The 26,692-nt window shown below is 34.8% G+C and overlaps 3 protein-coding genes across 3 annotated transcripts; all 3 read right to left on the bottom strand.

The window, feature by feature from the left end:
• Positions 1 to 8,055, bottom strand: LOC123665683 (XK-related protein 7). The gene is made up of 5 exons (XM_045599946.1): positions 7,799 to 8,055; positions 6,674 to 6,793; positions 4,031 to 4,218; positions 2,461 to 2,613; positions 1 to 964 (listed from the first exon to the last, which is right to left on the bottom strand). Exons 1-5 carry the CDS (start codon positions 8,053 to 8,055, stop codon positions 495 to 497), a joined length of 1,188 nt encoding a protein of 395 aa, XP_045455902.1. The 3' UTR covers positions 1 to 494.
• Positions 8,056 to 8,693: 638 nt separating this feature from the next.
• Positions 8,694 to 12,702, bottom strand: LOC123665689. Its single transcript, XM_045599950.1, has 5 exons — positions 12,571 to 12,702; positions 11,462 to 11,646; positions 9,950 to 10,107; positions 9,156 to 9,282; positions 8,694 to 8,872 (listed from the first exon to the last, which is right to left on the bottom strand). Exons 1-5 carry the CDS (start codon positions 12,700 to 12,702, stop codon positions 8,779 to 8,781), a joined length of 696 nt encoding a protein of 231 aa, XP_045455906.1. The 3' UTR covers positions 8,694 to 8,778.
• A 3,634-nt stretch (positions 12,703 to 16,336) lies between these two features.
• On the bottom strand, positions 16,337 to 26,442 carry LOC123665445 (vacuolar protein sorting-associated protein 28 homolog). The gene is made up of 7 exons (XM_045599750.1): positions 26,096 to 26,442; positions 25,955 to 26,015; positions 25,288 to 25,483; positions 24,256 to 24,357; positions 23,576 to 23,710; positions 18,357 to 18,492; positions 16,337 to 16,479 (listed from the first exon to the last, which is right to left on the bottom strand). Exons 1-6 carry the CDS (start codon positions 26,100 to 26,102, stop codon positions 18,361 to 18,363), a joined length of 633 nt encoding a protein of 210 aa, XP_045455706.1. The 5' UTR covers positions 26,103 to 26,442; the 3' UTR covers positions 16,337 to 16,479; positions 18,357 to 18,360.
• Between the last annotated feature and the right edge of the window lie 250 nt (positions 26,443 to 26,692).

Here is a 26,692-nt window from a genome sequence, read left to right as displayed (position 1 = left end):
ATTTTGTAATATCACAAGTTTTTTTCTTCTATTTTCACATTTATTTTTTTTACATATTTTCCTAATCTTACACTTATTAGTCAATAATGAGACCATATATAATTTCTTAAGTATTAAAAATAAAGACACGATAAGCCGTACTGCAGGTAAATATACGGCTAGGTAACTAATAGAAGACCATAAAAAATATTTTGGTAACTAAAATCTAGCTTGTAGTCAATATGATTGATATAAATTGATTATATTTTAAATTCTATTGTATAAGTTATATGTAAGTTGAACGCTTAAAGGGCTAGACTGACGGACGGATTTATTTTTGGTGATTGGGTCCTTAGACGGTTCGAATTCAGAATTAAATACTGTCTTCAGACACAGATAGTTTTGTACAATTTTATATAGCTATGGTAGTAACCATTAAAATAAGATTGAAACTTATATTTTAAAGTACACGAATTCTAGTGATATCACAAATATTTACTATAGCTAAATTATTATTAGCTAACATCAACGACCTCAACTTGAGCGTTGTACGTCACACCTAAACCATTTCCACTCGTCTTCGGATGTAAGAAAGCATAATATAAAATCATAAATATAATCCCTAGTACGAACGGCACAACACTAAGTACTAATACTGGATAAAAGTATATCGCTGACCGAGTCACATCGTCTGAGTAAATAAACCATAATGTTGCACAGGTTACGTTCTGTAAGAAACATATGGTGTAGTAAACTGTGTAACGGTACCTGGTTTTGCTTTCGTTGGGTAATATGTATGTGAAGAGGTATACCGATCCTAATGTCAAGGAGAACGCAACTTCAAATAATATATTTTGGGAACAGAATGGAGATTTGTCGTACAATTGCAGCCATATGGACATTGTGACGATGTGGAGGATGCAGGCAAGGACCGTCCATTGAGGGTACAGGTGAGCGATGAGTGATATAGATATCACTCTGCTTACTGAAAAAAAAAGAATACATATTTAATGACGTACTTAATTATTTATATATATATATACTTTATTATGATTAAATGTATATAAATAAATAAAATTGGAGTGTGTTTGTAATATTAAAATAATTGTATTTGCTCGCAAACGAAAACAACTGACTTCAATTACATCGACAAGTAATACAACGTAGGTAGACGAAAAAATAGTTAAGTAAATACGCGTTATCAGAGATTACTCAAAAAGTTGTAATCAGATCTCGATGAAATTTAAATTTGACCACATGATAAACATCAGCTTTTGATTAAATTAAAAATCATCAAAATCGGTACACCCAGTAAAAAGTTATGTGGTATAATACAACGTAGGTCGACGAAAAATGCATGAAGTAAGAACGCATTATTAGATATAACTCGAAAAGTAGTTGTTAGAACTCAAATAAATTTTAATGGGACCAAATGACACGCACTACCTTTGGATTAAAAAAAAATTGACGAAATCGGTCCACCCAGTCAAAAGTTCTTCTCCTCCTTTTTTGGAAGTCGGTTAATAACCGCTCTTTACTAAATGCATATGACAATAATGTGTTCCTTTTACTCCATTTTACTCGTAAAGACAGTTAAGGAAAACCAACTAAAGAATGGTAAGTGAATAGTTTGAAAAAACTCCGAGCAGTAATTTACGGTAATCTTTCTTAGGAGTTAACTCCAGATGCATATCATAGCACACACACACACTTTTGTAATACTGTGAAACTTTTGTTAACAATTAATTGTCATCAATACAAGATAATATCAATGATAAAGTCTGGAGACCCATCACTGATGTAACTGTTAAGTCTCCCGCCGGTTTTATTATCATTTCAGCCTATTGTAGTCCACTGCTGGACATAGACCTCCACAGGTTCGCGCCAAAAATGCGTGAACTCATGTGTGTTGCCCATAGTCACCACGCTGGGCAGGCGGCTTGGTGACCGCAGTACTGGCTTTGTCGCATCGAAGACGCTGCTGCCCGTCTTCGGCCTGTGTGTTTCAAAGCCAGCGGTTAGATGATTATCCCGCCATCGGTCGGCTTCTTAAGTTCCAAAGTGGTAGTGGAACTGTGTTATCCCTTAGTCACCTCTTACGACACCCACGAGATGAGAGGGGGTGGCTATATTCTTTGGTGCCGTAGCCACACAGCCGGTTTTATCAACGGCATCCAAATTTTTGACGTCGCGTTGGCGCAGCGGTCACAGTACTGTCTGTTGCGCTGGCGGTCGCGGGTTCGATCCCCGCTCACGACAGATATTTGTATTGGCCATATAGATGTTTGTCGTGGTCTGGGCGGTTATGCTTTTGTATCGTGTGTTTCCGGACCCCCGACACAGTAGAAAATCCTACTGGGGGCCGTTGTGTGATTTCTTATTTTATTTAAAAAAGAAATTAAAAATCAGACAGTAGTTTTAGAAGTATCATTCGACATGCTTATATATTAATGTGTAAAGTCCATATATGTAAGCAATTACGGGAGACGAGGAAATGCCAGGCAGTCTGCAGGGCGGTTCCGGACCAAGTAACGTTGTTCTTATCTTCCTGGGTGAAGCGTATGGCTCGCTGGTAGGCGGCCAAGCACCAGCCCATGCCGACTATAGATGAGCATATTGATAGAGCTTGGTGAACTGGAAAGACATTATTTCAAATGTAATATATATAGTAATATAATATATGTATATCTTATAACATACACACACGATCATCTGTTTCTCCGGTACGCAACTTAATGCATGTGGTATATGTTATTATGGTATGGAATTTTGTTTCTAAAGTAGGTAGCTTTCATCAAATCAGCCTAATACAGTCCACTGCTGGAAATAGGCCTCTAAAAGTGAACTCATATGTGTTGTCCATAATCACCACATTGGGCAGGCAGGTTGGTGACCACAGACTGGCTTTGTCGCACCGAAGACGCTGCTGCCCGTCTTCGGCCTGTGTATTTCAAAGCCAGCAGTTGGATGGTTATCCCGCCATCGGTCGACTTTTTAAGTTCCAAGGTGGTAGTGGAACTGTGTGTTATCCCTTAGTCACCTCTTACGACACCCACGGGAAGAGATGGGGTGGTTATATTCTTACTGCCGTAACCACAGAGCATAAGTAACTTTATACCTTTTGAAGTAAAACTTCTTTATGTACGCTTCATTTGGGGAGTAAGCTGGTGATGCGTGACGAGAGCGTTACGAAAAGTGTGTTCGGGCGACGCGAACGGAAGTTAAGAGGCAGATTAAAGTTAGTGAATATAGAAAGAAAGAGGTACGTTTCGTAAGTTTTACTTCTGTCGTGTGGTCTAAAGCACAATCGTTTTTTGTACATTTTTTTAAATTAAAACTAACAGAGAATTATAGAAAAGGTCTGTGTATTTGTCAATCTACAATATGTGTAGCTGTAATTTAGTTATATATATTTTTTATTAGTACATGAATCTAATAATTGTGTTTGCTCACAAACGAAAAAAAACCGACTTCAATTTCATCGACGAGTAATACAACGTAGATCGACGAAATAATAGTCGAAATCGGTACACCCAGTAAAAAGTTATTGCGGATTTTCGAGAGTTTCCCTCGATTTCTCTGGGATCCCATCATCAGATCCTGGTTTTCTTATCATGCTGCTAAATTTGGGATATCTCCTTTCCAACAAAAAAAGAATTATCAAAATCGGTACATCCAGTAAAAAGTTATGCGGTATAATACAACGTAGGTCGACGAAAAAAGCGTCAAGTAAAAACGCATTATTAGATATAACTCGAAAAGTAGTTGTTAGATCTCAAATAAATTTAAATGGGACCAATTGACACAAAAAAAAATTGTCGAAATCGGTCCACACGGTCAAAAGTTCTGATGTAACATACATAAAAAAAAAATACATTCGAATTGAGAACCTCCTCCTTTTTTGGAAGTCGGTTGAAAAATACAGTCGAATTGAGAACCTCCTCCTTTTTTGGAAGTCGGTTAAAAAGTGTGGAAAATCTTACACACGTGTTGCGTGTGGTAAGTATCTGTCTGTCTGACTATATAAAAAAAAAATGTTTATAACACTTACTCGCTAAATGATCATACTGACGTAACAGGAGGCTCGTTTGAAGTACTTGCTGCGGGGCCGCTTCAAGGAAACACTCAAATATTCTCAGTAACGCAGCATCCGAGTCTTCCTTGAGCATCAGAGCGTAATACATGCGCTGTGATAGTGGATCCTTTCTTCTTTCCGCATATCTTGACTTTATTGCGTAGCTGAAAATTTATTAAAAATATTACGACAGCGAATTTTTGACGAATTATTCACATTACTGGCTGTAGTTCTAGAAGTCGCTGGCTCGATACTCCTTCATCGCAAGCATATGCAGGTGCAGGTCATACAGATGTTTGCCGTTTATGGAGAAGTCTGGCCTTTTCGCCGAGGCCAGCCTATCGCTGGAGGGATCCTGTTGCCTGCAGATCCGGGACCCTCCAATTAAACCGGCCGAAGGCTCCTGCAGGGGTTTGGTCGGTATTGCACCCCCAAGTGCTGAAGCCGACATACGGTCTAGGACTGCCCACCCTAAGTCCTGGATATCACCCCTAAAAGGGTTACCCTGCGATACCAAAAAAAGGATGTTTGCCGTGGCGATTGTGCTTGTGTATGTTGGATGTTTTCCGTTGAGTTTGAGACGTTTATTTATTACTAAAATACGCTATAGGCTTGGCTTTAGCGTAGGTGTTGATAAAATGAATAGGAATGATAAATAATAATCATAATAAATAAATATCTACACAATACCCACACGGTCGTCTGTTTCTAAAGTAAGCAACTTAATGCTTGTGTTATAGGCAACAGCTGACTGGTATATAGCTACATATTTTTTTTTCGATAAACATAAATAATACATATATAAATATTTATATTACATCCAGACTCGGGGTGGAAATCGAACCCACAACCCTCGGAGCAGAAAGCAGGGTCACTACTAACTGCGCCAACGGTAGTGTACACTTTTTGATTTCCAATCAATTTCACGGAGAAAGTTTGCTAAATTTCAGAACAATGGATACTTTTGGTTGACAATACGATAAATTTAACGAAATTGTTGATATTAGTTTTAAATAGTTTGTAATAATTTTTTACATGTTATTGTTGACTAAACGTGTATGTAATAACAATATTGTATAATGTATGCTATATTTAAATCAAATAAAAATTATTATTATTGTAAGGTTGTTAGTGTCCTCCATTTGCTAAATCCTGGACCGGTTTAAGGCGGATTGTTTATATACTTTGAATAAATTAGTCTTGAATTTACTTCTATAAATGTAAATAATGTCAAGCTTGCAAATGATAATAACAATAAATTGTCTTTATAACTATAAAATTATTATCTTTTTCATTTAAAAACATGTTTATATTATTGTTTCCAATTAGTCATTCTCTATAGATAAAAGGAAGTTGTGTATGTTTATTTCAAATGCTTCGTAATTATCATTTCAATAATAATTACACACAAAGAAAACTTTGTGAAATGTATTTATTTTACAATATTAATGTATTAAATTAGAGTAGGTAGGAGTGGAACTTATTATAATTGTTAATGAGATTTACTATTTTCTGTCCTAACTTAACAATTCTTATAACGTAAACAAAGCTTCACTCAGATATTGGCATATCCTTCAGGGAGCCAAAGTAAAAGAAGAACAAGAGATTTACTATATCGCTGGCCCCGGGCAATAAAGCGGTATACGCCGGTTACACCCTTTTTAATGTTATTTAATTTTTGGCTTCTCTGAGTATCAATCTATCACTCTTATTTTTTTCAGTTTTTTTTATTAATATTTCGTTAGAATAAATGACAATAACCGTTATATTGCATGGATAATTCTCTTACGACTAAGCTATGTATTATTGCATTACTCTAAGAAAAATAGCACAAAAAACCGGTGAACATTATCTTTACAGTAATTGTTAATGATCTTGCAATTAAAATAGTATCATCTATGAATTGTATTATACATTTTTTTAATTATTTCATTAAAAAATTATATGATTTGTTTTTAAAAAATTATTTTTAAAAGCTTAAATTGGTAAAAAAAATAGCTTTCATTTGACATATTGTACGTCTGTTTTGGATCACTGTACACTGCACTATAAACAAATTAGCTTCTTTTATTTCTCCTGTAAAATTTGATTTTTGATATTACCGCTTTATTGCCCGGGGACAGCGATATGTTTAAGCAATTATTGATTCTACATAATTAATAATTATCATATTATTTGCAATTCTATTACTAGTCATGTCAAAATGACCTTTTTTTATACAACTAGGTCGGTAAACAAGCGCACGGCTCACCTGATGGTAAGCGATTACCGTAGCTTACAGACACCTGCAACATAAGAAGCATCAAGTGTTGCCGACCTTACACCTAATTCCCTCCAAGAGCTCTGGTCACTTTACTCACCACAGAAACTAGTGGCGTATTTATTGAAATCGAAGATATAAAACTATAATTGGTCAAAAAGTGAAATTGAACAACAACTTCAATTAACCATGGCTTAACCCACTGCCTTAACATTGAAACCGAACCCTATCTGCGGACTTTTATAATTCACTATTAGCACTTGTCATTGGCAAAATCATCAAATCGGCGAAAACTGATGGAGCCATATGAAGGAGTGATTCATGAAACCATTTATGGTATATATTGCATTTATACTCACATGAGAGCATCCGCAAATCGTAAAATGGGAGCCATTTGTAGTACGAGAATAAATATCCTCAGCAACTTCCGTTTCGTAATCGCATATGATAGTGAGTCTTGTTGTTTGTCTAGTGAATACCTTAAAAAAATAAAAATTTGTATATAAATGATACATGTGAGCAAAAACATCTAAAGTTATTTTTATATAAGACTTTTTTATAATAATATTTAATGAAAAATCATATATTCATGTATTATCAGTACTTATGTAGGGTCTGGGTTGTCTAGAAGAAATGGCTAATTAGCCATAAGTCTGCCCATTATACTTCACTGTCTGTAACTATCTTTATGCTTTGTTTGTAATATATTTGTGGTCTACAATAAAGTATAAAATAAATAAATAAATAAATAATAGAGTTGTCCATAAAATAATTAAAATAACAAACTGTTTTTCACAAATAAGAGGGTCTACTATGCTTAGCGTGATGAGATATGAAAAACAGGAAGTTTTTTTTTTAATATATGGTACAAAATAATCTTATTATCAATATTTGTTTTTTACGCTTCATCCTGTAATATCCAACTACTGGGCATAGGCCTCTTTTCCCCATGTAGGAGAAGGATCAGAGCTTAATCCACCACGGTGCTCCAATGCAGGTTGGGAGATATATGCGGTGTTTTTTAATGACGATATAATTTATTGGACCCAGCTTTTTGACATGAATATAAGTTAGTGAAAGTGTGATTTAGGACCTGTGTCACCAGTTGTAGATGATGCTATTTGCCCGATCAAGATATCCAACAAATAAAAAAATTCGATGTATTATGCTTTTTCATTATCAAATTCCACTGTATAAATGAGATATATCTATTCGCAAATATGTACCTAAACCTCGTACTTTATTTTACTGTTTTTAAAGTTTAATCGTAACCTTTTTTGCAGGATAACTTCTAGCCACAATTGGTGAAACAGGCTCATGGGGTGACAAAGGGAACTCACATTTATGGTAAAATTCCGCCACACTTGTATTATGGGCGGCCAATTAACGAAAGTTTTAGTCAGAAAAATGATTTCATGAAACATTTAACAGTGCTAAACAGTGAGGTCATTTATTTAGTTCTAATGTTTGTATATTTTACTTACATTCTTATCGAGACCGCCGTGTTCACAAAGGCTGGGAGAAGTATAAATGTGAGAGTTAAACCGAACTCCATCATCCTTCTCTCTAAAGAATACCTGACTGCCACGTTTATATCCAGTGCTAGATCCACGAAATGACCAATTATAGCCACAATATACATTATAATATCTAAGTCAGATATTGAGATGTTATTCGGCATCCGATCGGTTTCATCTCTAGGATACCCAATTTGGATCATCTTACGCGCTGTTCGAGGCATTTTTTGTGCAGGTAGAAAAGTTTAATCACACTACAAAAATACGAGATACCAAACAACATGCGCGAAAACAACGCGCCGTTTGTTAACTGTTTTGACAAATTGAAAAGAAAATGACATTTCAAATTTTTTTTCTGTTTACAAACCATCATGTTCATCGCAACAGGGCGAAGGTGTTACATAGTACGGTTTAACGGTACCAGTCGTTTTTATTTTATTTCGTGATGCTAGAATAGCCATTAATTCTTTTTAATCAAAATGTAAATCTTTATTCAAAAGCACTTTTGAATCATCATTTTACAAATTAAAATTTTAAAGTGATTTTTATTTTTAAAAGTAAAGCTACCTACCACCAAGGAAGTTATTAGTAGTAGTTTTAAGTCTATAAGTTCCTTGCTACCACCGATTCGGAATGTAGATTCTAAAGAAAAGAATCGGCAAGAAACTCCGCAGTTACTCTTTTGAAAATGATAAATATATAAACTGTATTTAAGTACAAAACTGGTAACATCTTGCATGAAATACAGCGTCACAAAGCAAATAACATTATTGTTGTAAATAATTATTAAGTATTTGAATATTTTGTATTCAAATTATCGAAATATTGCTAAATAAAAAAATACAAAGTAAAAATAAATATATTTTTTAATAATAACAGAATTTTACTTTTATAAAATTTGTATGAACAATAAAAATGAGCAATTACGATTGAATATAAATTTAACACTAAAGAATTTCTTTATCATCCGATAGCGTTGAATTACCAGAAAATAAATTCACAATTAGTGACTGTTGCGCATTATTTTGAGGTGATAAGGATCTGAAAAAAATTAGTCTAACGATATTATTTTGTATCGCTTCCCTACCTAAAAATATTTAATATTTTACTACAAGAGAGTAATATTTATGTCTCTTACTGACAATTTAAACATTTGCTTTTAAGTATTTAAAATATTTTACGCCATTTAGGACAAAAAGACGAGAAGTTGTATTGTTATATAAAATTACCAAAAATACCCAAGTACTTAAAATTGTTAGGCTGAAACAACAAAATTAACTTGAATTGGTATCATTACCTATAGTTTAAATATAGCAATACGTACTCATTTTTGAGATATTCAACTAATGTGCACCATTTCTTAGGGAACAATGTGTTTTTTACATTCCGCCATTCATCTTTTATTAAGTCGTCTATTGAACTTTTTATCATATCCAGGAAGCTGCACTTGTCTGGATGAAATAGAATTATTAGTTTAGTAAAAACATTGCGTAAAGTTGTATATCTACTACTCAAAAATAGTTTGATATGCTTTATGGTTTGCGAAAGTACAGTGTTAAGGTAAAAAAGATTGAGACAAATTCACATTCCGAGTTATGAGAGGCTATTAGAATTCGCTCTGCATTTGTCCATATTTTTATGAGAATAACGAGATTTTCTCCATAGGGTAAGACTTGTCAGCTCAGTCTTAAAATTCATTCAATTCAGATCATATTATCTGACTACACGACTTAAATCAGGAACACAGAAGTAGATACTTTACTGCAATATTATTTGTATCTTCTGCATTAACATGAATTGTTCTTAATTTTAAGACTGAGCTGACAAGTCTTACCCTATGGAGAAAATCTCGTTATCCTCATAAAAATATGGACAAATGCAGAGCGAATTCTAATAGCCTCTCATAACTCGGAACTATATATTATTATACTCTTTGAGTCAGATCTATTGAGATACGACCTCAGTATTAGCAAAGCGCTTGTGATGAACACAGGCCGGTAACCGCTTACCACCAGATGGAGCTTGCTATGGTTTGCCAACCTAGTAATATAAAAAACTACAATATTATCTTCGTGTACATACTGTCACCATGAAGTAACAAATAAGTATATGATATACCTGTGTAAGAATCAACAAGCAACTGTTCAAAGAAATAAGGAACCAAATTGTTTAAGCATTTCTGCACTTCATATATCGACGCGTTCATTCTTCTAGCGTATTGATTGGTCTTGATCTCCACGATGGATACGAGGCTTCCGTGCATCGTTTCATTAAAACTGTTTGATAAAATCTTATTTTAGTGCATTGAGGGATAAAATTGTTAGAGTTTCCAGATTACTAGCAGTTGCCTGCGACTTTACTCGTGTAAAAATTGATAATACTTAGCTACATATAGGGTAAAGTATAATAATTATATTATAAATATTCACAAGGTACAAAGAGTCACATTTATGGTTCACCTTTCATGCGTTAGAATATAAAGACTGCTTGCAATGCTCATCAAATCACGCATCATGGAACAGTCGTGTGAAAAACAGTTTCTCGAGTAATTTGTAGATAATTTCAGTAACACGAACTATACTACTATTTTACTATACAGAATTTTCGTAACCGATTTGATAATTATTTATATTATATGCAATTAAAATCCTAATAATTGTGTTTACTCTCAAACTAAAAAAAACCGACTTCAATTACATCGACAAGTAATACAACGTAAGTAGACGAAAAAAATTAACAAACGCACTAGTCTTCATTACAATTTTAGAGGGTTTCTCTGGGATTCCATCATCAGATCTACTTTCGATATGACAGGAAAACGTTTAAGATATAATTATTATTTAATATATATATATGGATGGTTATCCCACCATCGGTCGGCTAGAGAGGATAGAACTTAGAAATTTATTGTGTTTATTGTCTACCAGTCATATGTTAAAAACATACATATACCATTAGACCAGACGACCCATATATTCAATATAATATTATAAGCCTTCAAGATATAGCTATTTTTTTTCCCACGAGTTCAACGCAAAATATATTGCAAGTAGTTTCTCTATCTCGCCACCAGTCGGCTTTTTAAGTTCCAAGGTTGTAGCGGTATGGTGTTATCCCTTTGTCGCCTCTTACGACACCCACGGGAAGAGAGGGGGTGGCTATATTCTTTGGTACCGTAGCCACACAGTACATAACCATCCAACTGCTGGCTTTGAAATACACTGGCCGAAGACGGGTGACCACCTCACAGTGCGGTTTGTTGTCGCCAACTCTATATTGTATCCAACAACTATATTTCACGTAACAGTGCACCTTGTCTACACATCATCGTTTGATTTATGTATATGAAATTGATTTCATATAAATATTGCATTTGTCTTTTATATACACAGGCCGAAGACGGGCAGCAGCGTCTTCGGTGCGACAAAGCCAGTACTGCGGTCACCAACCCGCCTGCCCAGCGTGGTGACTATGGGCAAAACACATGAGTTCACGCTATTTTTGGCGTAAACTTGTGGAGGCCTATGTCCAGCAGTGGACTGTATAGGCTGTAATGATGAGGTTCTCTAACGTAGGTAATTACAAATATTCATTATTCATCTTTTTATAATAAATACAGGATTGACATACAGCACAGCCTGATGTAATATACAATGAGCGGTGGCAACCTCGTCTGGCAGTTGGTCCATACATCTATCAATCGTGTCAAAATGTCGGATATCTTCAAAGTTCTTGATAACTGCGTGAAATTGTTGTTTAATGCTGTCTATCTTCTCGACGGGGTCGGCTAGACAGTGCTCTATAATGTCTGTCATCTAAAATTGTACGCATGAATGTGTTGGTAACATTATAATTTAGGATAATAAATTTGTTTAAAAGAAACAAAATAGATTCGTTATGGTTTGGGGAGAATCAGTGAATCAAGGAATCTGGTCCAAATATTTTTTGGCGGAGAAATTGTGAGAGGTAATATGAACTGTAATATTAGATGTCAATAACAATTGGTGTTAAAAACTTTTAATAACCCAATAGGGTTATGCTTGACTTCAATCAGCCTAGTCAAAAGAATCTTCTTTTGAAACTTTAAAACAATATACTTTTGTACATGGTGAGTTATTATACATCTGATAGTCAATTGTCTCTTTTCTCTTCTTGTCAAAGAAAAGAAATGAAAATGCATTGTTTAGCTAGTAAGCGTTTGGCGTTTTTAAGCGTACTGTGTGGCTACGGTACTAAAGAATATAGCCACTCCCTCTCTTCCCGTGGGCGTCGTAAGAGGCGACTAACGGATAACACAGTTCCGCTACCACCTTGGAACTTAAAAAACCGATCGGTGGCGGGATAACCATCCAACTGCTGGCTTTGAAATACACAGGCCGATGACGGGCAGCAGCGTCTTCGGTGCGACAAAGCCAGCCCTGCGGTCACCGACCCGCCTGCCCAGCGTGGTGACTATGGGCAAAACACATGAGTTCACGATATTTTTGGCGTGAACTTATGGAGGCCTATGTCTAGCAGTGGACTGTATAGGCTGTAATGATGATGAAGCGTTTGGGTGTGTTCAAGTATATATGTATGAGAGTGATGGAGATCACTTAATGTTAAGTAACTAAGATGATCGTTTGGTAACTATTCTCATTTTTTATTAGATTATTTTAGTGGTAGTGTGTGCTAAAAATCTGTAACAATTTTCAAACAGACTGACAATATATGTATTCTAATAAATTAAAAACACGTACCTCTTCCAAACTAATCACATAGTTGGTAAAATCGTGAAAATATTTAATTTTATAGAACTTTATAACTGCACTTCTCAACTCCCTCGCCATTTCCTCGTTCATAATGCGCACGAGTTCTAGAAAGGTGTCCATAACGTGTAGGGATGTGTTCTTCAGTTTGTCGTAATTTGTCCGACCTTTGACGAAGATTTCTTTTGCTACGTCATAGGATTCGGTGACGAGGTGGTATTTATTGTCGATGGTTTTAAACTCATTTGAAAAGCTCTAAATAAAATAAAACACTATTCGTTATAATTTGAAGATATGAGCCAAAAAAATAAATTAACACCACTGATAACCAAAACGTACCACTGACCAAAACATTTGGAATGATAATGGATTAAACCTATAAAGGTAGAAGGTAATTAAAGGGATGAACTATGACAGCATTCGTTAGTAAATCACCCTGTAGCGTCCCACAGCTGGGCATAGGCCTCTGTCCATCTATGTACATGTATACAGAAGAACACGGTAAGAGTTTACTCTGCCATGTGAGTTAGCTGCCGGGACCGAAAACTTTAAGGGTTTTCCGATGCACAATGAGGAATACAACCACAATAGAAACAATTATTCGAACAAATATCCCACTTAAATCTCTCCCGATCAGCAATCAAACACACGAACGTTTATGTTTAGGCCTCTCCGTGCAAAAGAACGGTTTTCACTAGTAATATGTGTATCTAATAATTCTTCAATCGCGTCGTGTACGAAAAAACGCTGAGATTTGATGATTTTATGTAATCGATTTTATTAATTAGCTGGCTATGCCTGCGACTTCGTCCACGTGGAATTTAACAAAATAGTTACTGTTCAGTTCACCGTTATAAAATAATTAAAAAAATCTAATGTAGAAGTAGCCTTAGTTATTCCTTGTTACATCAGCTATCTACCAGTGAAAGTCCCGTCAAAATCGGTCCAGCCGTTTCAGAGATCAAAACACAGACAAAAATTATAAAAAGTGTTTTTTTGGTATATGTACCGTATATACATTCATATGAATTTAGTAAAAAGCGGTTATTTTAATATTACAAACAGACACTATAAAAAAATTAATTAATTGAACAAACATTTTACCTCTTTAACGCAAATTAACACAAATACTGATATTATAAAGTCTGCAACTCTATTTAATACATTCATCACAAATATTTTCACGTCAAATATATCAAATAGTAAAATAAAATAACGTTACATCGGTTCGTAAGTATTAAGGAAATCGTAAGACATGTATATTTATTTACTTGAAGTAGGGTTGCTATTAAATTGGATAATTTATGGATTTTTTTTTCTTAGTAAAGTTTTCGAGTTGTGTGAGTGAGGATATGAGAAAGAAAGGAGTCGGAAGGAAGCGCTGAAGTGGCGAATAATAGAGAGGAATGGAAGAGAAAAACATGTTGTGCCGACCCTATATAAGTGGGATAAGGGCAGGCAGATGATGATTTTTTCTTAGAAAAAATATATTTATAAAAAAAAAAACTGTGCTTTAGGCCATACGACTGAAGTAAAACTTCCTTAACTCTAACTTATATCGCCCTCTCAACTTCTGTTTGGCTCGCTCGATTACACTTTTCGTAACCCTCTCGTCACGCATTCACCAGCTTATTCCACAAGTCAAGCGTACGTAAAGAAGTTTTACTTCAAAAATAATTGAGGATTCATATTTTTTTTTTGTTATTTCTTGTGACTGCTTTTTTTGAGGACGCGTTGGCACAGCGGTCGCAATACTGACTTTTGCGCTGGCGGTCGCGGGTTCGATCTCCGCACACGACGGAAGTGGTCTGAGCGTATTGTATTTCCGAACTCCTGACACAGGACAAAATCCTACTGGGGGCTGTTGAGTCTGAGGCGTTTATTTATTTATTATTTGTACTGTCCTCCCGGTATATGACACTATATAATATACAAAGTTACGTCGGAAATTCTATTCTGAATAATACTTGATGTAGATTTAGTAATCCAGAAATAACCCAATCAATGTGGCGAAATATCCTTTAACATTTTTTAAATCAACTCTTCTAATATCTAAGATTTTATTTTTGTGTTACCCACATTAGGAATTCTAAACATTTTTGAATATCATATCAAAAATTGACCGCTCCAGCGGGGTTCGAACCCGCGTCTCCGACGTACCGTGTCGGCGCTCTAGCCAATTAAGCTATGGAACGATGCACCCGCTCGAGCGAAATTTTCGATATGATACTTTTTAATTTCGGTTTAAGCGAACCGTGGCGCCGTCTATAGTGAGCTCTTTACAGAAACCCGTAACTATTCAAAGTTTCATATTACAATGAAAATCTTTGACAGGAGACGACACCGTGCTATTTTTAATATCTAAGATTTTATTTTTGTGTTACCCACATTAGGAATTCTAAACATTTTTGAATATCATATCAAAAATTCTTCTATATAAATAAGAATTCAACTCTTCTATATAAATAAGAATCGCTGAAAACTGTACACATAACTTCTGTACGAATGCACCAAATATGATAATTCTTTTTGAAGTTATACTTCTTTTGGCACTTTAAGGAAAAATTATGAGAGTAAATTTTTACGATTAACTGAGGTGTGCACAGCAGGAATGTCCTGCTCAAAATATGGAGCAGCCTGACTGAGGTAGTACCTCGACCTTACAGAAGATCACAGCAAAATAATACTGTTTTCAAGCAGTATTGTGTTCCTGTTGGTGAGTAAGGTGACCAGAGCTCCTGGGGGGATTGGGGATTGGGTCGGTAACGCGCTTGCGATGCTTCTGGTGTTGCAGGCGTCTATAAGCTACGGTAATCGCTTACCATCAGATGAGTCGTACGCTTGTTTGCCGACCTAGTAATATAAAAAAAAATCGATGCGCGCGAACAGCGGTACAAATAAACGACACCCTTGAAGTTAGCTAGTCAACGAAGAAGTTAGCAACGTGAAGTTAGCTAGCCAATGAAGTATAACTTCTTACGTGCGCACATAGGTATTTTATTTTAGTAATTGTCAGGACTGGCATGGTTTGCAAAAATGAAAAAAAAAAAAATGTTTTCAGTAAAAAAAGATGGCGGTACAAAATTCGCCGTGTCAGATAGTTTATAACAGAAGAAGGGTTATTATGCTGAATTTGAGGGAGCCTCTCAGGAGTTACTAATCGCGTCGAGCTTTTAAGGCAACCGCTAGCGGTATCGCGATGTGTCGAAGGAACACCCCAGAGGTTTTGGTCCGTGCGAATCGGACATACCCTCCAGCTTCCCTCGGGCTGGAGGCTTCCGTTAGGGATTTCCTCTGGGTAAAAAAAAAGGTTATTATATTGAAATATCCTGAATAATTTATAAACGTTTCCATACTGTTTCGAACGTTGGCTACGTTTTATAGATATTCATAGTAAAGTTAATAATGGAAAAATTATTAAAATTTTAATTATTTCTACGATAGCGCGTACGTTGATGGAAGTCGTTTACAACGATATATTTTATTATTGTGATTTCATAGGTTTTACTAGGTTATCGTAAGGTTTTATAGCCTATTTCTATTACTGGATAATATATCTTTTATTGTGATTTATAAAAATAAAAAAGTTTAATATCTTGGTTTATCGATATCAATAAAATATATTATTCATTTGTAATAATTACTATTCATTAGGGCTTTTTGTTAGTAAATTTACTCATAATGAGAATAAATTGAGGCCTATTAGTAGCATGTAAGTAAGGTTTTATATTTAAAAAAAAAGACAAAAATTATTGTCTAGAATATTTATTAGTACATAATAATAACTATTTAACATTAAAAAGTCTTATAAATAATATATTCTTATAATATTACAGTATATAGTGACGTTAAATATAAATCAGATATAACAATGACTTAGCGCGTCCAATGCATCTTTATCTGAAAAGAAAAACAGTTTTATTATTCTATGTATATCGACGACACGTTGGCGCAACGGTCACGACACGGACGGTTGTGGGTTCGATCCCCGCACATGACAAACATTTGTGTTGGCCGTACAGAAGTTTGCCGTGTCTGGGTGTTTGCGCAGTCGTTGTGGGTCTCCCCACCGTGCCTCGGAGAGCACGTTAACCCGTCGGTCCCGGTTGTTATCGTGTACACCTGATAACGATCGCTACTCATAGTAGGGAATATATCCGCCAATTATTTCGCCGATTAAACTCTGATCCTTCTATGGAGAGAGGCCTATGTCCAGCAGTGGGATATTACAGGCTGAAGCGTAAATAAAACATATTGAAATATACAACTGAACTGAGCTGAGCGGTTTCTCTTGCATAACTTCCGATTAAATTGTAATTTTTGAATAAAATATAGCGAATGTGTGTCGTTTTGGGTCTTCAGCTACCTACGTTTAGGTCGCGGCACATAAGTTGAACAAAAATGGCTGACATTTGCGCAGATACTATTGTAGACAAAAGTGCTAAGGCGAATGCTTCACGAATCTCTGCCGTCGCCCGCGAATTTCAAAATATATTATAAAATATATATATACTACATGTTTGTCAGCAAATGAATAATTACATCGTGTAATAATCATAAAGAAATTCTCGGCTATATTATTTTCTTTTGAAAAACGTGTAACGATATCAAATATCATTTTTCTCTCTTGTCTCTTTAAATCTGGCCGAGGTTGAGGTATTATTTTAGCGGGGCGAGGTGGCGAATGCTAGCGCGACCTCGCCCCACCCAAGCGGACGACTGCTCACACGTGGTGGTTTTCGGTCAGTAAAAGTCTGACATAACCTCTCTGGTGCCCCCGCGCTGGAGGGGTATCAGTGAGGATTTTCCCCACGTAAAGAAAAGGTTGACGCATTACTTTGACACAAAAGTAAGCTTTGAGCAAAATTTTTTTTTATTTTTTTTATTTTTTATTTTTTATTTTTTTTACTTTTTTATTTTTTTTAAAATTTTTTTATTCGAAAACCAACAGCGTTACAATTCGTATATATATGACATTTAACATAATATTAACAATATGTACGATTTTATTTTTGTGTTACCCACACATTAGGAATTCTAAACATTTTTGAATATCATATCAAAAATTGACCGCTCCAGCGGGATTCGAACCCGCTTCTCCGACTGACCGTGTCGGCGCTCTAGCCAATTAAGCTATGGAACGATGTACCCGCTCGAGCGAAATTTTTGATATGATGATTTTTATTTTTTAATAATAAGGCCAGTAATAGGTTTTCCTATCTATACATCTTAGTACTGTTACAAAAGGGCAGTATTAAGAGCCGATATTAAAATGGTCAAACAAGTCAAAAGTTTCGTTCGCGACTGTACTCGAGGGCGCCACAAGCGAGTGCGCAGCTGGAGGGGACAGGTCGACTGAGACCAAACACAAGGACTCGAGGTTAGTGTTCAATTTGTGCGTCGCATATTGTAACAAGTTTCATTAAATCCATAATAAATAAATATCTTATAGCACACACACACACACACGGTCGATGTAGCTGTTCCTGGGGTAAGCGACTTAATGTTTGTTATAGGTAACAGCCAACTGTTAAAGGTAAATATATTTTTATATAAATACAAATATTACACCCAGGCTCGGGCGGGAATTTAATACGAAGCCTGCGGAACATAGAGCAGGGTCACTACAAACTGCGCCGACGGGCTAGTAAAAGTTCATCACTATCAATTCAATAGTTTTTGTGTGAAAGATTACAAACATCTATTAGTCCCGAGAAACTTTCTCATTAACATAAGAATGATAAGGATTTAAAATAAAGTAAACTAAATAGATGTACCCATTCAATCCTTGTGTAGGAATTTATTAAAGGCGCCGTACGATGACTCCAAGTCGAACACGAGCTGTCTCACTTGACTCTCTGATAGTTCATCGGAGGCGGACATTTCTGACAACTTGTCAAGCCACTCTTGGATCTGTGAACGAATAAATTAAATTATTTACTTCTTATACAGGGTGGGGATGACAATACGACAATAACTTTGACATCGTATATGTAATGATATTCCAAGCCCACATACAAAAAATCAATAAAATACATCCAGTAGTTTAGTCAAAAAATATGATTTTTCATTTTTTAAAATTACTACGTGTTGTATAACATTAATAAACGGTCACCCGCAGGTTAACGACCCTTTGAGCGCGATCGGTACAAACATAATATTACGCGTACGCGTAATTTAAAAACGTGCAAAATTGTTATCTATTTTGGTAGGTCAGTGTTGTGTTAAGACATATTAAAAACATTTGTTAAATAGTTTTAATATTCAGTATGATTCTAATAATTTTGTTTTTATAATTGTTTGTTTTTTAAAAATTTATTGTTTCTTTTAATGCTTAAATTTTAAATTCTGAAAATCTAAATTCTGAATCTAACATAGTTTTTGCAAGTAGGTAATATCACGGGGAGCACACATGGCATATCAACAATATTTAATAAATTTAAGTATTTCATTGACTATATTTATTTCAAGATCAAAATATTCGCGAAACTTGCTCGAGCAGTTCAACAAATGCGATAAAGACAACAAATAACAATAACAACAATTATTAATAATAAAATACCACGTTATTACATTAAAATATTAAATCTTGCAACAGCTGAAAAAAACAATCAACGTGGCACGTGTGTTGCAATGACCCTGAGAACGTCTAACGGTGTAAAGGACAACTGGCTGTGCCAGGGCTGCTAGAAAAATTTGTCACACTCATACAAAATTTTCTGTGGTCATATTTTTTAACAAAAGAATTTGTTGGCTTAAAATTCGTATCATTTTCGTTTCTTCTTATTAATTGCTAGGCTAATAATGTGCCCTTAAGGGTATCATTGGATAAACTGTTTCTAAGTTTTGTTCTGATTAAATTAACTTCGCTGAATTCTCGTTCACATTACAGATTGCACTGTAATGGGGAAAACATAACAAATTTAAAGCAAATTGAGCCAGTGTTTTATAATTTTCAAATTGTTTTTTATTTCAAAATGTATTTTTTTTTAAGTCGCAATTATTACCACAAGATAAATTATAAGTTTCATTAGAAAGCAAACAAATACAGCCTTTATATGATTTTTCAAAGAGTCCTCATTCATATAAAAGTGGTAGGTTCATTCAAGTAAGGCAACTTAACGAAATTCAAGCTTGCCGGTGAATGTTGTTTCTTTAATTATGAAATGCTTCCAGGTAATAGGAATATAAAAATCGTACATTTTGCGTATGATTTTAGTCTAGCGATCGTACATGAGTAAAAATTAAAAAAAAAATCGTATCGATTAAAATCGTACATCTGTCAGCCCTGGTGCGTAGGCTAGCGTAAACAAAACATGTTATAACCTGTTTTTAGTTTTTCCCTGAGTTGCCGCGTACGCGACAAGCGGCCAGTGGTCTCTGTGCCGTTTATTTAGGTACTCATGTTTCTTGATGTCATACGCGTTGATTTGTCAATTTTCTACATATGCGCACGAGTTTTGTTCGTTTTAATTAATTATTGGATTATCTCGAAAGACTTGGAGGGATTGTGCGATATGTTAACGCTTTATTTCTATAGTGACAAGAACATTAACGTAGAATAAATGCCTAGTTTAATAGTTATTAGGTGAATTGTGCGAAATTATGCGCTAGTGTTAATAGTAAGAATAGTTTTTATTTTATTTACAATGCCACGTTATAATTACACAGCTTCGGAGTACATGATTTTTGTTTACGGAGAATGCCACGGCAAGGCTAATTTAGCAATACAGAAGTACCGGGAGAGATATGGGAACACCCGTATTTGTCCAACCGATGGCCGCACTATTTCAAATGCTTTTCAGAGGATACGGGAAGATCAATGCTTAATCCCGCATTTTCTGTGAAGTCTTGTAACAAACTACTTGTACTCAACAGACGTAAATACAGTTGATGAGTTAAAAAATAGAATTATTAGACCTTTTAATAAATTAAAAAATATGGCCACTAATGGCGACATCATGTCAAAATTAATGAATTAAATTATAAGAAGATAATTATTTTAGATAGAATTTAAAAATTTAGTAACCTACAATGACCGACCAAACAAACCAACGTACCTAGTTCGTAGTAGTTCGTTGTGTCACCGCGCGTCATAACAGGTCAGTGAACCTATAGTCATACATGTTGTAGTATAATTTTATTATATTTTTCTTATTTAGTTTGTTTGAAAAAATCATTTTTTTGATTTTGACGTTAGAACTTTTTTGATGGTTTTGAAATACTCCTATAAACTAGTATTACCTGTGTTATCAATTTTTGTCGTATTGTCATCCCCACTCTGTATATATAAACACTATTATTTAGGACCTAATTGACCTCTGAATGTCTGTTGATGTGTCGTGTCTTGTTAACTGTCAAACTTGTGAACTTTAAATCATCATCATCATCACCATCATTACAGCCTATACAGTCCACTGCTGGACATAAGCCTCCACAAGTTTACGCCAAAAATAGCGTGAACTCATGTGTTTTGCCCATAGTCACCACGCTGGGCAGGCGGGTTGGTGACCGCAGGGCTGGCTTTGTCGCACCGAAGACGCTGCTGCCCGTCTTCGGCCTGTGTATTTCAAAGCCAGCAGTTGGTTGGTTATCCCGCCACCGGTCGGCTTCTTAAGTTCCAAGGTGGTTGTGGAACCTTGTTATCCCTTAGTCGCCTCTTACGACACCCACGGGAAGAGAGGGGGTGGCTATATTCTTTAGTACCGTAGCCACACAGTACATCAAAATTTAAATCATCAAATTTTTTTAATTATAATCATTTCATAAGAAACTTATACAAAATATTGGAAACCTAAAAAAAATGTAGCCGAATTGATCCCGTTGTTTTCAAGATTTGGACTCAGCAAAACATTTAAGAATTCATTTTGGAGTTTACTCTTTAAGAATCGATTTTTATATAAGGGTCCCGGTATGAAAATAATACGAGATCAACTGAACGAATGACCTCGTTACGTATTACATTACGACGTTTTCTATATATATATATATATATATATATATATATATATATATATATATATGTATAAATAACGTTATTTGTTTAATTACTATTTGTGGTATTAATCGTTTTCTTAGACTAGTAAGCCTTTTTTATGCCTATTTCGACAGTCTATCTGAAGGAGTAAACTCCAGTCGGGCGTAGGAGCTGACACACACTTTTTATTTATATGTATTGATTAATACTAAAATATAAGCAAAAAAAAACAGAAATATCATAATGCAAAATACAGTTTGTTTGACAATGTACAGTTTGCAATAGACACTGAATGAAGAAATTGTGTATCATTAGAGGTTTTGAGAAATGAAATGAAGCCCAAAATCCTCGAGCAGAAAGCAGCCAAATATGCCTACGGACTAGTCAAATATAATAAAACCTGTGCTAACTAGACACATGTCGCTTATCTATACATGTAATAAAATGGTAGGAAAGTCAAAACTGTACATTGAATATTTTTTTAAAGGAATACTTGGGGTGTGATCTACAATCGATACCGAAGCCAAAAATATAGTTTTTAGAATTTTTGTCTGTTTGTCTGTATGTATGTCCGGGATAAACTCAAAAAGTACCGCATGGATTTACTTCAAATTTGGCACGAATATTATTAAGAAGTCGGGTCAACATATAAGCTACATATTATCATGCTATCACTTACCGGGAACGAGCAGTGAATCTTTATTTCCTCAACGCATTCTGTAACAACGTGTAATCTAACGACGCGTATTTGAATGCTGTTGTTATTACGTTAATAACCATGCTATATAAGCTAGCTTCACACTATAAAAATCACGCAATATAAGTAACTAAGCCGATAAACATAATTAAATGAATATAAGTGGAGTGGATCCAGTGGAGTGACACAAACAAAATGGAGTTTAACACGAATAAGTGTTACACGATGACATCCGGTCGGATGCGGGATCCTCTGAAGTTTGATTATAAAATTAACAAACATGTAATGATCAGGGCAGACACCATTAAGGATCTTGGGGTTGTATTCGACGCGAAACTAACATTCCACGACCATGTGATGTCCTTAGCGAAAGAATCCCATAAGCGCCTTGGGTTTGTGCTTAGGAGTACAAAAGATTTCCATTCCATCAGTGTGTTGCGGCTGATATTCAATGCACTCGTGCGATCCAAACTGGAAACAAGTGCCTGTGTATGGAATCCCTACCATAGCACCTACAATCTTCTACTGGAAAAGGTACAAAAGACCTTCCTGCGATATCTCTATAAGCGAGTTAATGGATACTATCCCTACTTGTATCCAACAAACTTTCTATTGGGTTGCCTAAATTATAATTCGTTGGAGGTCCGACGGGTGCACCGTCAGTTGGTCACAGCGTGCAAGATATTCCGCGGTATGATTGACGCCCCTGACCTGAGTGACGGGCTGTGTCGATTTGCTGTCCCATATAAGTACATTCAGTTCCGCAAACATAAACTGTTTGCCGTACCTCCAACGCGTACTGTCGCGAGAGCAAATCGCCCATTCCCCGCATTCTCACCACGCTCAACGCTCTTCTGGACGCATACCCTGAGTGTGATCTGTTCGCGGATGAATGGTCGACAATACTATCTGTATGCATGAAGTTTTGTGAGCGAGATGTATAATTGTTTTATTGACTGTTGTATTTTTCTTTTTCAATTTTGTTTTTTTTTTTTCTTTTTTCTTTTAGTTCTATTTGTTGTATAGTTCTGATCTGATTGCTGTTTTTATGTTTATGTTTTGTGTTTCTCTTAGTAATTAATGTAACTGGTGTAAACCGTTTTAATTATTATAATAAATAAATAAGTAGACAAGACAATTTTAAAGCAGCGCCATCTATGAGATTTTTCTGTAGATATGAAATGTAAAGAAGAAACGGGTAAATGAAAGTTATTTTAAAAGGTATAATCGTAGGTATTTTTGGTGCTGTATAGCGTTCACGCAGATGACGTTGCGGGCAGCAGCTGGTATTCAATAAAATAAAACTTTAAAACAAAGTTTACCTTGAGTTTCCCCTCAAAGTCCTCAGGGAGCATTTCGAGGCGGTCCATGGTGTCCTTGAGATCTCGCAGCTCAGGCTGTATCATATCCATAGCTCTTAGCTCTAGACGTAGCTTATCCATCAGTGTTATGTATAGCTGTGGATATTATTTCATTATTATCATAAGTTTTTATTGCAAAGTACTTTATTAGATTATATACTCAGGCATAAGCCTAAAAGCATTCTGTATTAGCCAACCTTAGGTTTAAAATCAGAAACTAATACAATAAAAAAATTATTTGTATAGAAAACTAGCTGTACCCTGCGGGCGTTGCTAAGCTTTTTTTTTTATTTAATTTTTTGGTAGTACCAACTTTGAAACCTTTGTGGGCTCATGCACAACACTTGGCTGAAGATTCTATAAAGGACATACAGACAAAAATTCATTTTTATATTATATAGACAAAAAAGGCAAAAAATTAGATACAAGAGGTAATGACAGCCCTGCACTTGACATAATTATATTTGTAAAGGCCAGACAGATTTTAGTTGTAGTCTAGGCATTTGCGTTAGTAGATTACTACACCACTAAATAGCTAAAATTAAAAATAAAACAAGACAGATATATTAAGGCCTAGTTAAGTTACATTTACACATGTATATAATTTTGTTATATAGTTTAAATAAAAACATAAAACTTACAGAAACAATTTCAGCAATGTATTTGTTTGTATTTCCTTTGTCATCTTTGATTAAGTTAGGTTTGTTTTCCCGTATCCTCTCCAAGGCAGCTGGGCAGTCTAACTGTAATATAAAAAAAAACATTTACTTTTTTTTTATTAATTTCTTATTAAAGACAAAGAAAAATCTGCATTTATATTTCATATGGTAATAAACAGTAAAGTAAAGCATATTTTATAAAAGAATAATAATAATACTTTTCATCACAAATATTTTAATAAAATGTTGAATGCAATTTTATCACTTAAAATTAATATCAACGAAAAAACAAGTTACAAAAAGAAAGCTTGTTTTTTTTTAAATAGCAACTTACTTCAAAGAAGCATGGGTGTACCCACAGTGGGGTAAGGCGCATTTGCCCCTACCCTAACTCAAAGTTAATAATAAACATTTTAAGTTTTAATATGAAAGTTTTGAATTAAGTAAATTTAAAAACCTTCATATTAAAACTGAAGTAATATAAACTGTGAGGGTAATTAAAAGTTATAGTAACTGAAAAGTGTTTTTAATTTTTAACTGACTTCAAAAAAGGAGGAGGTAACTCAATTCGACTGTGTATATATATATTTATATGTATGTTCGGGGATAACTTCATCGTTTATGAACCGATTTTGATAATTCTTTTTTTGTTGGAAATGAGATATCCCAAGGGTGGTACCATGATAAGGTAACCAAGAGCTGATGATGGAATCCTAGAGAAATTGAGGGGAACCCTCGAAAATCGTAGTGACGACTAATGCGTTTTTTAATATTTTTCATCAACTTACGTTGTATTACTCGTCTATGAAATTGAAATCGGGTTTTTTTTTTTGTGAGCAAACAAAATTATTTTACTACTTATGGAATTTTTACGTTTATTTCTTTTTGCCCAATCTTTACAAAATTTGGTTTATGCCTATGCAAAGGACTCGAAACTTAACCTCCCTAAGATAAGACAAATATAAAAAAATAAATTAATCAAAATTATAACTATTATAATAATACATTACATACCCTAAACTTAGTAACAAAAGACTCAATAGTAGGAAACTCATCTCCCTGGACCTGTTTGAAGGCGACTCTGTATTGGACAAGGAGTCTGCTGCAGGCCGCAGTGTACTCTTGAGCACGGACACAGTCTCTCATATAAGCTTTTTCCAAGTGTTGCAATGTGCTGACAACTGCATATAACTCTGCCATGTTATCATGCCTGTAAATTAAAAATATTTCACTCAAATCTCAAGAACCCTTTTCTGCTACTAAGCCGCAGTGGAGTAGCATTTTAGATTAAGCTACGATCCTTCCCTTACATGGGGAAAGAGGAGTATGCCCAGCAGTTTCACGCTACAGGCTGAATCAAGTCAGCAGATACTGGTAAAGCAATCTGACTGACGTATGATGCCATCCAACCGATAAAGTTAACCAAATTCCAATTTAACTGTGAGATTCTATTCACAACTTATAAATCTAAAAGTTTTTTACTTTTACTACTAGTTAAGGTAAATAATTCTTAAAGGTTTTACATCGTGCAGATAAATTCTATTAGAAATTTATGTGCGAGTTAAATTTTATCAGCGAGTGGTAAAATAAGCTCTAACAATTAGGTAAAAAATGACAATGCAATCATTGGACATACTTTAATAATAGGAAAATGCAATGAATTTACAGTCAAAGTTCTTACTTTTCTCGCTCCCGGGCATTTCTATACAGCTTCACTTCTTCGTATAATTCTGGCCGTGTATCTGATTAAAGAGATTAATTAATAACAACAAAGATAACTCTTCATAAAGATTGATGTTTTTCAGTTCATATAAATACGTACCTTGCATGTTTACAGTAGAAATCGGCTAGCACTACTTATTAATACACAATTATGTAGTTGGTCGCAAAATTGTACTAAAATATATTGAAATTACAATAGCTAAAGATTTTCTAAATAAAAGATAAATCTCATTGCTATTAAAAGGTTTTTTCGGTTTTTTTCTATAGCACAACCATAGACATTTCCTTTTTTTTTTAATGTCATTTATCTTTTTTTTTGAGATTTTATGACGATAGGCAAAGGTACTAACAAGTTAACAACCATAGAAACAAAATATGTTGACGAATGAGAATGATAGAAAAAGAATATTTAAAAGACAGGAATGCGCATGAAGGAGCTGTTTCATTAGTAGTGGATAAAGCTATTTGACGGGTACACGGGGACCCGGTATCGAATACAAAGTATCGATACCAATAAGTAGTATCGAAAAAAAAGTATCGTATTTATAAAAGTATCGATACTTTTAGTTATCGAGTAAAAACATAGAGCAACACGGAGGGGAGTGGCCATTGCGTTTGTTACCGATACAAAACTTTCTGTCATTTTTTGCGGGGGGAAATTACACACATGCACACTTTATCTAAATCCCACACAAAA

This window comes from Melitaea cinxia, chromosome 24, assembly GCF_905220565.1.
Source record: "Melitaea cinxia chromosome 24, ilMelCinx1.1, whole genome shotgun sequence".
Lineage (NCBI taxonomy): Eukaryota > Metazoa > Arthropoda > Insecta > Lepidoptera > Nymphalidae > Melitaea > Melitaea cinxia.
This window is presented reverse-complemented; position numbering and strand designations above follow the sequence as displayed.